General features: G+C 54.1%; 3 protein-coding genes across 4 annotated transcripts in view; all 3 read left to right on the top strand.

The window, feature by feature from the left end:
* The window catches only part of Arhgap39 (Rho GTPase activating protein 39), an 89830-nt gene extending 85400 nt beyond the window's left edge, over positions 1-4430 (top strand). For both annotated transcript variants that reach the window (XM_021182994.2, XM_021182993.2), the window contains 5 exons: positions 781-854; positions 1447-1646; positions 2257-2348; positions 2899-3068; positions 3215-4430. In XM_021182994.2, the coding sequence (XP_021038653.1) occupies positions 781-854; positions 1447-1646; positions 2257-2348; positions 2899-3068; positions 3215-3409 (731 nt within the window). In that variant the 3' untranslated portion in view covers positions 3410-4430. The remainder of the gene's footprint in view (positions 1-780; positions 855-1446; positions 1647-2256; positions 2349-2898; positions 3069-3214) is intronic.
* A 145-nt stretch (positions 4431-4575) lies between these two features.
* On the top strand, positions 4576-6934 carry C15H8orf82 (chromosome 15 C8orf82 homolog). Its single transcript, XM_021182995.2, has 3 exons — positions 4576-4761; positions 5198-5246; positions 5421-6934. The coding sequence occupies exons 1-3, from the start codon at positions 4600-4602 to the stop codon at positions 5864-5866; spliced, it is 657 nt and encodes a 218-aa protein (XP_021038654.1). The 5' UTR covers positions 4576-4599; the 3' UTR covers positions 5867-6934.
* On the top strand, positions 6230-13445 carry Lrrc24 (leucine rich repeat containing 24). Its single transcript, XM_021182996.2, has 6 exons — positions 6230-6275; positions 8777-8886; positions 9808-10055; positions 10205-10483; positions 10614-10782; positions 12421-13445. The coding sequence occupies exons 3-6, from the start codon at positions 9873-9875 to the stop codon at positions 13353-13355; spliced, it is 1566 nt and encodes a 521-aa protein (XP_021038655.1). The 5' UTR covers positions 6230-6275; positions 8777-8886; positions 9808-9872; the 3' UTR covers positions 13356-13445.
* Positions 13446-13744: the final 299 nt, after the last annotated feature.

The following is a 13744-nucleotide window of genomic DNA, read 5'->3' as shown; positions in this document are numbered from 1 at the left end:
AAAGGAGGGGTGTCTGTTTTCCAGAAGTACGCAGCTAGTGGAGGTCTGTCCATGACATTCTCGGCATTTTCTGTCATCTGCCTCTCTCCCTATTTGCCAGGACCAACTGGGTGACACTTGACATCATCTTCCATTCATGCCTAGCCTAAGTTTATGTCACTGGAGTGTACAACACTCCAATCTCACTAGCTCTGCTGCAGGGGCTGAGTCCCAGAAAGCCTCCTCCCTTGAAAGGAAGGCAGGCCTTCAGCCCTGCCTTAGCCTCTGCTTAGAGTCCTGTCTCCCACTGAGAGCCAAGCCTTGACACTTCACCCTCTCCTGACACTCTTGCCCCCCAACCTCACCCCTCCCTAAGGAAGCCATACCCGCTGGAAAACTTTGCCCCAGTGCTGGCCAAAGGCACTAGAAGCCTCTTCCCCTGGGACCAGGGAAGACCAAAGGTCTTGCTTGGGTCACCTGAGGAGGAAAGGAAGTAGAGTTGAAGGCCTGAGTGTGTCCTTTCTTGCCTGTGACTCTTTACAGGGATGTGCTTTGTCTCCAGCCTGGTTTTCCTCTGTGGCTGTAGGAAGGCTGTAGAAGGCTCTCCTCCACCCTAGCTCCTAAAGGCGTGGGAAGCTCCCCTTGCCTCTCCTCCTGGGGCTTTGTACTATAGGACTGTGCCTGGGAGAAAATATGGGCTACTGTCTAGCTCAGGGGTGGGTGAAAACCCTGTAATTGCTGTTCTCAGCCCCTGTATCCCACATGTCCACTCCAAGCTGACTGTCACCCTTTCTCTTTTAGGGGTGGCAATAAGCACCTATGCGAAGTACTGTTACCACAAACTGCAGAAGGCAGCTTTGACTGGGGCCAAGAAGGTACAAATGCCTCTGGGGAAAGCAGGGTAGGGCAAATGACTCTCCTCCAGTCCATCCAGAAGCCTGATGGGAAGGCAGTAAGGCGTGGCAGAATACCTGCTGACAGCGGTGCCCAGCCTGTTAGTGTCTAACTAGGAAGGCTTAGGAGACCCTGTGCTTCCCCCAGTCTTTCCCATCAAAGGACTTGTGACCATGCCTGAGCCTCCAGTTGAGGAGCAATGCAAATGGGTACTAGACATCAGGTAGCCTACCCAAGTAAGCTAATCCATCTACCTGGCTATACCCTGCCTCTCAGAGCCTAGAAATGGCATCCTGGCTGCACTGGCCCCCTAAGAACTCCAAGTGGCATGGTGAGATGCAGCAGGCATATACTGCCATATGCAAGCCCGTGATGGGGACCCTCACCCCTCCACCATTCTGCATATCCATGCTTTAGGGTGTTGCAGATGGCCTGATGGGACCTCCTTAGTGACTTGGGTCAGGGTCTGGGTAGTCCCGGGTTCTGACTGGGCCAAGAACCAGAATTAGGGGAAAGAGATGAAAGAAGGAGGCTGGACTACAACAGGACCTGAGTGCTGGGCTGTTTTCACAGGGCCTGAAGAAGCCTAACGTGGAGGAGATACGACATGCTAAGAACGCAGTGTTCAGCCCATCCATGTTTGGCAGTGCACTGCAGGAGGTGATGAGCATGCAGAAAGAGCGCTATCCTGACAGGCAGCTGCCCTGGGTACAGACACGGCTCTCCGAGGAGGTCCTGGCACTCAACGGTGACCAGACAGAGGGTATCTTCAGGTGCCTTGCCAGCCCCAGGTTGTGGGTGGGGAAATGAGCACAGTTGTGTGTTTATATCTCTAGTGTCAGGGACATTAGGGCTAAGGGCCATGCAGCCAAAGAGACAAGGCAATGCCCAGTCCACAGGAGGCAAGTTGGCTGTGTCACCACCCCACCCTACCCCTAGAGTAGGTCATGGTCAATAAAGACAGCCAACGGGTCCAGAATGTACCTGGATGCCAGCAAGAACATCACCTCTGACAAGAGCTTCAGAGATGGCATGCAGCTGGCCAGGCAGTTTCAGCATCCTGTGTGAATAGGGATATGGCATACCCAGCCCTTGGGATGGCACTTGCCTATGCAGTGTCAACCATTGTAATGACTGGCCTGTCAGGCCTGGGGAGGTCCAAGCCCCCAAGACAAAATGGGAAGCAAGTTTGGGATTTAGTGGCCTACCAAGGGAACCAGCTGCACAGGGAAGCCAAGAGAGCCAAAAGGAGCCACAAAGCTGAGTCACCCCACCCTGCCTGAGACTGAGTGGTTGGCGGGTCCTTGAGCCTTTCTGCTATTCCCAACTAGCTTGAGGACAAGGTGAGCTGCTCTAGTCTGAGATGCACCCTGTGTTCTCTAGGGTCCCTGGGGACATTGATGAGGTGAATGCCCTGAAGTTGCAGGTGGATCAGTGGAAGGTGCCTACAGGCCTGGAGGACCCCCATGTCCCTGGTGAGCCCCACACATACTCAGTAGTTTTGAAGAGTTGGCTTGCATGCATATCCCAGAAAGCAGATAACCATGCAGGCTGGGACTCCTGTTCGGGATCACCCTATGGCCTTGTCCCCCTGTCCTGTGGCTGCATCTCACCATCCTTCACCCCTGGTGCCTATCTTCAGAAGAATTCTAGACATCCTCCCACACTGGCCATGTCAGTGTTGTTGGCATACCCAGGGTTCTGCCCTCCAGAGCAGCCTGGCCCACAGCTCCTGCGGCATCCTCAGCCACCTTCTGCGGCAGCTGCAGAGCCCTGTGAGAGATTTTATTGTGTAGCCATTGTGGACACATGCACACATACCTGTACTGTCAAGAATGATCCCAGGTCCTCCAGCAGCTAGTGTCTCTGAGATCTGGCCTCAAGCTGTACAGCTTTAGCTAGAGAGACCCTTTCCAGCCTGTTCCATATCCTCCCGTGCACCCTGTTTCTCTGGATGTGGCCTCTGGTGGATGCTTGGCTTAGGGGTTCCCAAGCCAAGACCATCTAAGTCACTCCCACCCTCAGCATCGCTGCTGAAGCTGTGGTATCGGGAGCTGGAAGAGCCCTTGATTCCTCATGAATTCTACGAACAATGCATTGCGCACTACGAGAGCCCGGAGGCTGCTGTAGCCGTGGTGCACGCGCTACCGCGCATCAACCGAATGGTGCTGTGCTACCTCATTCGCTTCCTCCAGGTATGCATGATCTGCATCCAGTGCCGCACCACGCCCACCTTCCATCCTTCCCAGCCAACCTTCCACTTTGCCCAGCTCATCCCCTAATAGCTACGCCTACCCTCCACTCTGCTCTCCTCTCCCTTCACCCGGACCCCCTCACACAGGTGTTCGTGCAGCCAGCCAACGTAGCCATCACCAAAATGGATGTCAGCAACCTGGCTATGGTGATGGCACCCAACTGCCTGCGCTGCCAGTCGGATGATCCTCGCGTCATCTTCGAGAATACACGAAAGGAGATGTCCTTCCTTCGAGTGCTCATTCAGCATTTAGATACCAGCTTCATGGAGGGCGTGCTATAGCACGCGGGCTATGGACGCCTGCTAGGGTGACACCCGGGAAGGTGGGAGGGAAGGCCCCAGCGCGAGGCAGCATGCCAGGCCCCGCCAGACGCCGGCCCCGCCCCAGGCCCTCCCGGGCAAAGCAGCCGCGCCATATCTCGCGGCCAGTTCCTGCAGGTACCGGCTCGCCCTGCCAGTCGCAAGCCAGCCCCGAGAAGTGCCTTCTGTTTCCCGGAGCCGAGCGACACTGCCCTCCTGGTCGGCTGAAGCACATACCGCGTTGCTCAGGGCAACAGGACCTTGTCCCCTCTTCAGGGCAATCCTCCACCAAGGCACTCTCGCCCTGAGCCCTCCCACCCTAGTCTAGGGGCCTCTGGCTGGGGCCAGAAGGAGAGTTAGAGGCGTTCTGGAGAGCTGTGCTGGCCACTACTAGGACTTGGTTCCGTCGGTTCGATGCCTAATAGGTCTTTGTGCAAGGGGAGGCCCCAAACCAAAGCCCCCTGGGGTAGGGCCAGGGCTAGGCAGGCTTTCTTGGGGCGGGTGAGGGAGGGCGAGAGGTTTTTTGTTTTTTGTTTGACTACAGAATCTATCCGATACCCAGCCTACTTGTGTATAAAGATATAAATAGAACGACAGAACTAAGTTTGCTAAGGACATAGTTTTAACCAGATGCTATTTAGCTCTTGAACTGCCGTTGGGGTCCTCGCGCAGAGCAAGTTAGCACCACCCTCCTTTGACCTCGCGGCCTCTGACCAAACTCCACACACGGGCGGCGCGTGGATGAGACCTGCCTGGACTCGTTTGCGTTTTCCATTCTGGAATCTGAATTCCAACAGTTGTCAAACTTCATTTCTCCTGTTTATATATATATATTTTTAGAGTTTTTATTTATTAAAAACAAAAGTCCCGCCATGCGGAGGCCCGCAGCTCTCTGGGGCAGGTCCTGGCCTCTCTCTCCAGGGCCTCTCGGCCGCAGGCGCTCCCTCGGACGTGTGGCTCGAGGGGACAGTGCTCCGTGTGAATAAAGTTCAAGTGCACACTCGCTGATTGTGTTTCTTTCAGGTTACTTCTGACAAGGGGGCGGGGGGGAGTCCACGCTAGTAGCTACTTCCGGGGGCGGGATAGACAGCTCCGCCCCTCCGAGCACGTGTTGCCGGCGGAACCCAAAGCCCCAGGCACAACACTGTGTGATCCGCTTCCGGTGTGGAAGGATGTGGCCGCCTAGTGGGGCAGTTCGTAACTTGGCTCTAGTCTTGGCGAGGTCGCAGAGAGCTCGGACCTGCAGTGGGGACGAGCGTGTCTCCTACACACAGGGTCAAAGCCCGGAGCCCAGAACCCGCGAGTATTTCTACTATGTGGATCACCAAGGCCAGGTGTGCCTGGCGTGTGACAGAGGGAGGAGACCTTAGGGGACTGCAGAATCCATCGGCACCGGGTGGGGAATAGTTCTAGAGGCGAGACCTGGGATAGGTGCTACGCGTGGCTTTGAACCTTTCAAAGCCCTGGCTGGAAGAGTTAATTCCGGGGCCAGCCGCTTACACCGCATCGTAATCCCGCGCACACTAGCCTGTCCTAGCTGCAGTCCCAGAGCCGAGTACTCGCTCGCGATTGCTAGGGACAAGCGGCTGTCAAACCTACTGTAGAAAAAGGGGTGAGGGCTGCAGCCCTAGAAACCTGTCTGTAGATGTGGGGAGAGTCCGCAGGGCCCTTCCACATGCCCCCCCTGAACACATTAGACCGAAAAGCAAGGACAGCGAACACCACTGGCTTTCTTGCCAGGACTTACTGTCCACTGTGTCCCTTCTGCAGCTTTTCCTAGATGACTCCAAAATGAAGAACTTTATCACCTGCTTCAAAGGTATTGCTCCCTCATGTCTCTCTCTACCCTTCAGGGCCTCGGCTCCCCGACTCTGAGGAAAGGCACCATCCACGAGGGGGGCCGCTGTCTCGTGCCAGTGCTGGTATTCCCAGGAAAAGGAGCGTGTCGGGGAAGCTAGGTCACCGAGCATGATCGTGCCTTTTGTTCCCACAGACCTGCAGTTCCTGGTCACTTTCTTCTCCCGTCTGAGACCCAACCACAGCGGGCGCTACGAGGCTTCCTTCCCCTTCCTCTCGCTTTGTGGCAGAGAGCGTAACTTCCTGCGCTGTGAAGACCGACCAGTGGTCTTCACGCACCTCCTGGCTTCCGACAGCGAGTCACCTCGTCTCTCCTACTGCGGCGGTGGCGAAGCGCTGGCCATACCCTTCGAGCCGGCTCGCTTGCTACCCCTGGCGGCCAATGGGCGCCTGTACCACCCGGCCCCGGAGCGCGCAGGCGGTGTGGGGCTAGTGCGCTCGGCCCTGGCCTTCGAGCTCAGCGCTTGCTTCGAGTACGGGCCTAGCTCCCCTACGGTCCCCTCTCACGTACACTGGCAAGGTCGCCGCATCGCCCTAACTATGGATCTGGCCCCGCTGCTGCCCGCTGCCCCGCCGCCCTGAGACTCCAGCTGGGGCTGTGTGGGGAGGGTTAGGGCAAACTGGGTTTTGTAGTACTCGCAGGTTACCCCTCTGCTCCAGCACTCTAGGTTAACTTAGATGTCCGCTGTCACCTGCATGCTGGTGACTGAGAGCGCGTGCGCGCAGAGGTGAGCCCAGGGTGGTTGGCGCTGTCCAAGGTTCTGGTGCTGCCCTGCTATCCTCTGTCCCTACAGAGGTCCTCTCTCGGCCACCTCTAACCCTTACACCGGCTTTGCGTCCCACGGATTGGCCTGCGCTGGTCACGTCAGGCAGGGCGGCAGGCGCAAGGCGCGCGTGGGCCGCTGCGCGTGCGCGCCCACCCCAACCCCCCCCCCACTTCTCCAGTCTTGCAGCCGCAAGCACCGCGGGGAGTCGCTCGCCACTGGAGCAGGTGAGGGGGTGGGGGGAGATCCTGGCCCAAGGTCACCGGGTTTGGGGGCGGGATCGGGACCCTCTAGGTTCTGACTGCCTCACCGAGAAAAGGTCATAGGATCTGGCAGTGGGAAGGGGATGGAAACCACACCCTCAATGAGCAGGCTCAGACCCACTGGAACGGGAGGGGGCGGTTAGGGGAGGTAGTGCTGCTTAAAAGCGCCAGATCACAGGGGCTGCCAGAGACCTCCGCTGGGACACAGAGGACACAGGACTCCTCCCCACCCTCTTCCCGCCTAGATAGGCATCCAAGAGACCGACACCCGACTCCTGCTCAGGATTAGAGGTTCACGTCCTGATAAAAGGATCTCTGCTGGGCTCATCTAATAAGTGGCCCTTATTTCTGACATGGCTGTCTTGCTCTGGTGCACATCTGGGCTTCTGCATAAGCAGCAGCTCTGATCCCTAATGCACAGATCAAGGCTTTGCTACTGAAGGCTAAACAGATGTGCAAGGCCTGGAGCCAGGGACCAACCAGTCATTCGTGCTCCAGGAAATAAAACCCAGAAACCTAGCAAGCGTCCCCACTTCTTGGGGCTCCACATGTCCTGAGATCTAGGAAATGCCTTTGCCTGCGCCAAAGCTATTCCATTAAAACTTTACTGCTGTGCTGCCTCATCTCTATTGACTTTAAATGATCATGTGACTTACAATTGGTGCAAAATTGAGACAAACACCAAGGCCACTTAGTACAATCCAACTTGACTCAGAGCAAAGAAGACCTGGTGAATCGGCGCGGATTAAAACACTAGACCATGCCAAATGAGGCTGGAGACTAGAGAACAGTGCACCCTTGGTCCTATCTTCCTTAAGGCTTCTCAGGTTCGGGCATCACCATTAAAACTGAGCTCATCGTGGCTAGAACTAGACCCTAGTCCTCCTGTCCCTAGGTACCCAGGGACATGCAGTAACCTGAGGGGTGCATTTCTTGACAGTTTCAGAGGTCACTGCTCCCACATTCTTAGAAAGCTAGATACCCAGTTGTGCTGATAGGAGTGGAACTCAGTGTATTGTGTGCTTAGCCTGTGATTGGTGTGCGGGAGAGACTGAGGCCAATCCCCAGAGGGAGGAAAGAAGAAAGTTAAAAACCAACAGATGACCTGAGGTTTTTCCCCACATTCCAGCCAGATATGACACACACCTTCCTCTACTCCAAAGACACAGCCCCCGCTTCGAACCAGCTGTGGGGCCAGGGCATGATTTTCCTGTTTGTCTTTTCCCTCCTCTGTTCTCTAAAATCACCCAGGAAATCTGGGTGTGGTGGTGCACGCCTGTGATCTTGTCACTTGGAAGCATGATTAGAGGATCTCCAGTCCAAGGATAGCAAGACCTTGGCTCAAAAACAATTAGAAGTCACAGCCAGGTGTGGAGGCTCAGGTCTTTAATCTCAGTACTAGAGAGGCAGAGGCAGGTGGATCTCTGAGTTCAAGGCCAGCCTGTTTTACATAGAGTTTCAGGACAGTCCTGGACACAGAGAAAGAGAGCCTGTCTTAGTGGAGGTAGGGCTTGGGGTGAGGTGAATTCCCAGCACCCACATGATGGTTCACCACAACCTTCCTAACCTCAGTCCCAGGGGATCTAATGCCCTCTTTTGACTCTTTTGGTTGATTGGTTGGTTGGTTTGGTTTGGTTTTTGTGTGTGTGGGGGGGGGGGGGGCGTTGTTTGTTTTTTTTTTTGTTTTGTTTTGTTTTTCAAGACAGGGTTTCTCTGTGTAGCCCTGGCTGTCCTGGAACTCACTNCAAGACAGGGTTTCTCTGTGTAGCCCTGGCTGTCCTGGAACTCACTCTGTAGACCAGGCTGGCCTCGAACTCAGAAATCCGCCTGCCTCTGCCTCCCCAGTGCTGGGATTAAAGGCGTGCGCCACCACCGCCCAGCCCTCTTTTGACTCTTGAGGGTCCCAGGTAGGCATGAGATGCACACACATATATGAAAAGCAAAACATTCATTCATAGAATTTAAAAATAAATAAAAGGAAAGAAAAAGCTAGAAATAAGCTAGGCATAGTGACATAGGCCTTTAATCTCAACACTTGGAGGCAGACAGACATCTCTGGGTTTGAAGCCATCCACATAAGGAGTTCCAGGCCAACCGGAGAGACACAGTAGAGCCTGTCTAAAAGAAAATAAAACATATGAGTTAGCCCTGAGGAAAAGCCTAACTCTTGGTGAGCTTCCTACCCACCTCTATCCCTACAACAGGAGGATCATAGACCACACCAAGCTATGCCATGACCACCACATCCCCCTCAGATCATGACAAATGAACCATAAGGTGGGATCATATGGGTCAAGGTCATGTGGGGTCCCTTGCTCTTATGTTGAGACACAAAGAAGTTTCTACCCAGTGCTGAACTTTATGCTGATGCCAGTGCCCACAGAATGAGACCGAGGGGGTGTGTCTGCCCGGAGCGCTCTCTTTTGGTCCATACCTGGATAATTGCCCTGGACTTTGCTACCCAGGCAGTTACGTCCTGTTACATCTGGGAACCAAGGAGAGCCCAACGGAGGCTGCTGTGCCAGTGACAAGCAGGAGGCTCTCAGAATAGGCACAGGAAGAGGCCTAGGGCAAGGTAAGGACCATCAAGGAAAGATGGCTTTTGCTTTTGTTTTTATTGGGGGGGGGGGGTTGTTGTTGTTTCCTTTTAAAAAAAAAAACTGTGTGTGTGTGTGTGTGTGTGTGTGTGTGTGTGTGTGTGTGAACGCACATCTGTTGGGAGTGGGGAATGCTCATACAGGTCAGAGGCCAACTCTGTGGAGTTGCGTCTTCTACCTTTATGTGGGTTGAGTAGATGCAGCTCAGGTCACCAGGCTGGCCAGGCAAGTGTCTTTACTTGTATAGCTATTTTGGAGCCTTTGTACAGGTTTTACCAAGAGTAAAAGACAGGTAGGGGGCCTTTTTTTCCTCTTTTCTTTCTTTTCTTTTCTTTTCTTTTCTTTTCTTTTCTTTCTTTCTCTTTCCTCTCTCTCTCTCTCTCTCTCTCTCTCTCTCTCTCTCTCTCTCTCTCCTCTCTCTCTCTTTTTTTTTTCAAAGACAAATATCACTATATATATATATATAGCCTTGACTAACCTGGAACTCACCAGGTAGACTAGTCTGGAGTGCTGGATTGTTTTTGGTTTGGTTTGGTTTGGGTTTTCGGGTTTTTGGTTTTTGTTTGGTTTTTCAAGTTGGGGTCTCTCTGTGCAGCCTTGACTGCTCTTGAATTTCACCCTGTAGAAGTCAAACTCATAGAGGTCTGTCTCCCAAGGAAATTCCGGGATTAAAGGCTGCACCACCATTGCCTGGCCCCTGAGTACTAAGTCTCACTGTGGTCCAGCCAACCTGACTTGGAACATATATATAGCTTAGACCTGGCCTTGAACTTACAACAAATCCGGCTGCCTCAGCTTCCCCAGTTTAGGTTAAGAGCATAACCCACCATGCCTGGCATTACATTCCTGCACAAGCACTGGCTGGATAATGTTAGCACTGGCCTGCTAACCTGTTTCAGGAGGCGCATCCTATCCGGGTCCATTCCCTGGGGAAGCCACAGCTTCCTGGTGGGGCTCTTCGGAAATGGCCCTAGGGGCCCCCACGCTGCTGCTGCTACTGCTGGGGTTATTGTTGCTGCCGCTGCTGCCTGGACTCCCACCCCGCGCCACTGGCTGTCCCGCCGCCTGCCGCTGCTACAGCGCCACAGTGGAGTGTGGCGCCCTACGGTTGCGCGTGGTCCCACCGGGAATCCCTCCGGGGACGCAGGTGGGCACTGTGTGGGACTGGAGGGACTTGGATCGGAGTAGTGGGCTACAGTGTCCTTCAGAATCGAGTGTGTATATGTAAGAGATGTAATGGAAGGTCACTGGGACATGCCCCACAATGAAGTAATCTTTTCATCCCCACAACCTCAGACACTGTTCCTGCAAGACAACAGCATCGCGCACCTGGAGCAAGGCTCCCTGGCACCTCTTGCTGCTCTGCGCCACCTCTACCTGCACAACAATACCCTGCGTGCGCTGGAGTCTGGTGCCTTCCGCGCACAGCCCCGCCTGCTTGAACTGGCGCTCACCGGCAACCGGCTTCGGGGATTGCGTGGCGGCGCATTTGTGGGCTTGGTCCAGCTTCGTGTGCTTTACCTGGCTGGAAACCAGCTGGCAAAGCTGCTGGATTTCACCTTCTTGCACCTACCGGTAAGCTACAAACGCCAACACTTCTGTATCTTGCAGCGATATCCCAACTGCCCTGCTGGTGGGAGAGGTTAGGACGGAGAGTCAACCTTGACTAGTCCTTTTCCCTGATGATTTCTTGTCCCTACTTCAGCGACTACAGGAACTTCATCTTCAAGAAAACAGCATTGAATTACTGGAGGACCAGGCCCTGGCTGGGCTTTCCTCCTTAGCCCTACTGGACCTCAGCAGGAACCAACTGGGCACCATCAGCAAGGAGGCCCTGCAGCCTCTGAGCAGCCTACAAGTGCTACGCCTCACAGGTAACTCTTCTTTGGTATGGGTCTCCTAGTCCAAAGCTGGCCCAGCAGGCAGAAGCAGGCTTAGGTACACAGTGGGTTCCTATTGTCAGCCGTGGTAGGAACAGAGGCAGATCCACACTGTGGCTACATCAACCTGGGGAGTTCCCTTAATTTTTTACAGTCCCTGACTCAGGTTGAGCCAGGTTCTACCTTACTGCAGAAAATGATTCCAGAATAACCAAAATGTAACAGAGTTTAGCTTTATTAAAAGGGATGTTAACATAGCTTTGAAACATGAGGGTAAGGACAGGTGCTGTGGTATGAAAACACACCCATGAGCCATGTGGAGTTTACAAAATAAGTGCTTTTTTTTGTTTGTTTGTTTGTTTTTTTGAGACAGGGTTTCTCTGTGTAGCCCTGGCTGTCCTGGAACTCACTCTGTAGACCAGGCTGGTCTTGAACTCAGAAATCTGCCTGCCTCTGCCTCCCGAGTGCTGGGATTACAGGTGTGCGACACCACGCCCGGCCAATAAGTGCCTTTATGACAGCCATGTCTACTGAGTTGACGGCTTCAGAGATCACACCTCAAAGGACTGTTAAAGAACCTATGAGAGCCAGACACGGTAGCGCACGCCTTTAGTCCCAGCACTTGGGAGACAGAAGCAGAAGGATTTCTGAGTTTGAGACCAGCCTGGTCTATAAAAATTGGTCCAGGACAGCCAGGGCTACACAGAGAAACCCTGTCTTGAAAACAAAACAAAGAAAGCCTTCAGTGGAATCATTTACAGCGTGGGCCCTGCACATTGGGTGGGGATACAGTGCATGCTCTCGAGTAACAGGGGTTGCCAGGGAACGTGCCCGTACTGTAAACAAAAGTTTAGTCTCATTATTGACCCAGAAATTACCTACAAAAAGAGCAAGATCATTCTTGAGGATCACAGATACATGCTGAGGCCCTTCCTAGAGTTCACTGCTATTTTAATATTTTTGTAAATGTAAAAGTATTGTTACGTTGGCAATCTTCAAAGTTAATGTTGATGTCACTTGGTGAGAGGCTTCAGCCAGACTCTATGGGGACTTGCCTCCCTTCCTGTGCCCCTATATTTTCCCCTTGTCTGTCTTGCTTCACTATGGCAGCCAGTGGGCATCACTTTGTAGGGCCACACAAGAACCCTCAGCCTTGACACGGGACCACCAGGGTGTACTGTTAGGAGTTACTGCGTATGCATCTACTTAAGGAAACAGGGTACAAGTTCTGCAGGACAACTTAACAGAAGTGAAGCTCTTTTCTGTTTTGGTTTCCAAGACAGAGTTTTTCTGTGAAGCACTGGTTGTCCTAGAACTCTGTGTGTAGAGATTTGAGGCTCTTCTAACTTGTCATCAGGGGGAGCCAGGCAAAACTGGACAGAGCTCATGTGACAACAGGGTTTCAGTGCTGCTGGGCTGCGGGGACGCAGAGGCTTGCAAAGCCAGGACTTCAGAGAAGCTGATGCTTTTTCAGGAACTGTCGTCACAAGTCACAAACATTCCTAGGAAGGTGAAGTGAAGGGAGAGGTGACAAGGCTTCTAGAACTCTATAGGCATCTGTAAGAGGTAGATAAGGGCTTCTGTTTGGATTAGCAGAATCCATCTACCTAGGCTCTATTCTGCCCTACACAGAGAACCCATGGCGTTGTGATTGTGCCCTTCACTGGCTGGGCTCTTGGATCAAAGAGGGGGGCCGACGGCTTCTGAGCTCCAGAGACAAGAAGATCACATGTGCAGAGCCCCCACGCCTGGCACTACAGAGTCTGCTAGAAGTATCTGGTGGTAGCCTCATTTGCATTCCCCCCTCTGTGAACGTGGAGCCCCCGGAGCTTACTGCTAATCTGGGGGAGGACCTGCAGGTCGCCTGTCAGGCATCAGGCTACCCACAGCCCCTGGTGGTCTGGAGAAAGGTGCCCCAGCCTCGCGATGGTAAGCCTCAAGCCCAGGCCCAGCTGGAAGGTGGGGCGCCAGGCTTGGGCGGGCACGGCACCCGTGACACTGGCAGCGGCATGCTCTTCCTCACCAACATCACACTGGCTCACGCAGGCAAGTACGAATGCGAGGCCGCCAATGCAGGTGGCAAAGCTCGAGTGCCCTTTCATCTACTGGTCAACGCATCTCGGCAGCAGTCACAGCAGCTACCTGACCCGCAAGTCCCCGCTACACGCCCTGTGGGACATGAACCCCAGCATGAGGCAGGTAGCATGGCCTTCCGAGCCCTGGGCCTAGCAACGCAGACAGCGATCACAGCAGCCATAGCGCTGCTGGCGCTCACCGCGCTGTTGTTGGCAGCTATGATCTGCCGACGCCGACGCCGGCGGAAAAAGATGCCTGCGCCATCGGGGGAAGGCACCCTATTTGTCAACGATTATTCGGATGGGCCTTGCACCTTCGCACAGCTCGAGGAGCTCCGTGATGACCATGGACACGAGATGTTCGTCATTGACCGATCCAAGCCCCTGTTCCCAGAGGTACTGCCTGAGGAGGCCCCAGAACACAATCCTCCGGAGGGGCTCAAGTCTGGGCTACGCCTCCCTACACGTGTGGCCTATGAGATCCATTGCTGAGCTTGCGCGTATTAATGACGCAGGCACTGGGGATTGGCAGGCGCCGGTACAGCTCCGCGCATGCTCAAAGTAAAGTTGAAGCCAGGCTTCTCCACTGAGTGTGTTGGGGCGGCCTGGTGGGGTGCCGGGGGTTGGACCATGGATCAGGTGTTTTCCTCCAGCTGCCAGCCCTGGTGATCCACCTTGGCTCTGGACAGTACGAATAGTGGGATAGCCTACTTATAGACTAGGGGGCAGTATATTGGGTGACAGACTGACAACTGGTCACAATAAAGCAACACTAGAAATGCAGGTAAGGCCGGGCGTGGTGGCGCACGCCTTTAATCCCAGCACTCGGGAGGCAGAGGCAGGCGGATTTCTGAGTTCGAGGCCAGCCTGGTCTACAAAGT

Source organism: Mus caroli, chromosome 15 (assembly GCF_900094665.2).
Source record: "Mus caroli chromosome 15, CAROLI_EIJ_v1.1, whole genome shotgun sequence".
Lineage (NCBI taxonomy): Eukaryota > Metazoa > Chordata > Mammalia > Rodentia > Muridae > Mus > Mus caroli.
Note: the sequence above shows the minus strand (reverse complement) of the source record. Positions and strands in the feature narration are given on the sequence as shown.

What these genes read in the sequence shown, in the direction of transcription:
- C15H8orf82 (XM_021182995.2), top strand. Translation starts at nt 4,600, where the DNA reads ATGTGGCCGCCTAGTGGGGCAGTTCGTAACTTGGCTCTAGTCTTGGCG. An exon ending in ATGTGGATCACCAAGGCCAG is followed by an intron (nt 4,762 to 5,197) that starts GTGTGCCTGGCG and finishes TCCCTTCTGCAG; the next exon opens with CTTTTCCTAGATGACTCCAA. An exon ending in CTTTATCACCTGCTTCAAAG is followed by an intron (nt 5,247 to 5,420) that starts GTATTGCTCCCT and finishes TTGTTCCCACAG; the next exon opens with ACCTGCAGTTCCTGGTCACT.
- Lrrc24 (XM_021182996.2), top strand. Translation starts at nt 9,873, where the DNA reads ATGGCCCTAGGGGCCCCCACGCTGCTGCTGCTACTGCTGGGGTTATTG. An exon ending in TCACCTTCTTGCACCTACCG is followed by an intron (nt 10,484 to 10,613) that starts GTAAGCTACAAA and finishes TCCCTACTTCAG; the next exon opens with CGACTACAGGAACTTCATCT. An exon ending in ACAAGTGCTACGCCTCACAG is followed by an intron (nt 10,783 to 12,420) that starts GTAACTCTTCTT and finishes TGCCCTACACAG; the next exon opens with AGAACCCATGGCGTTGTGAT.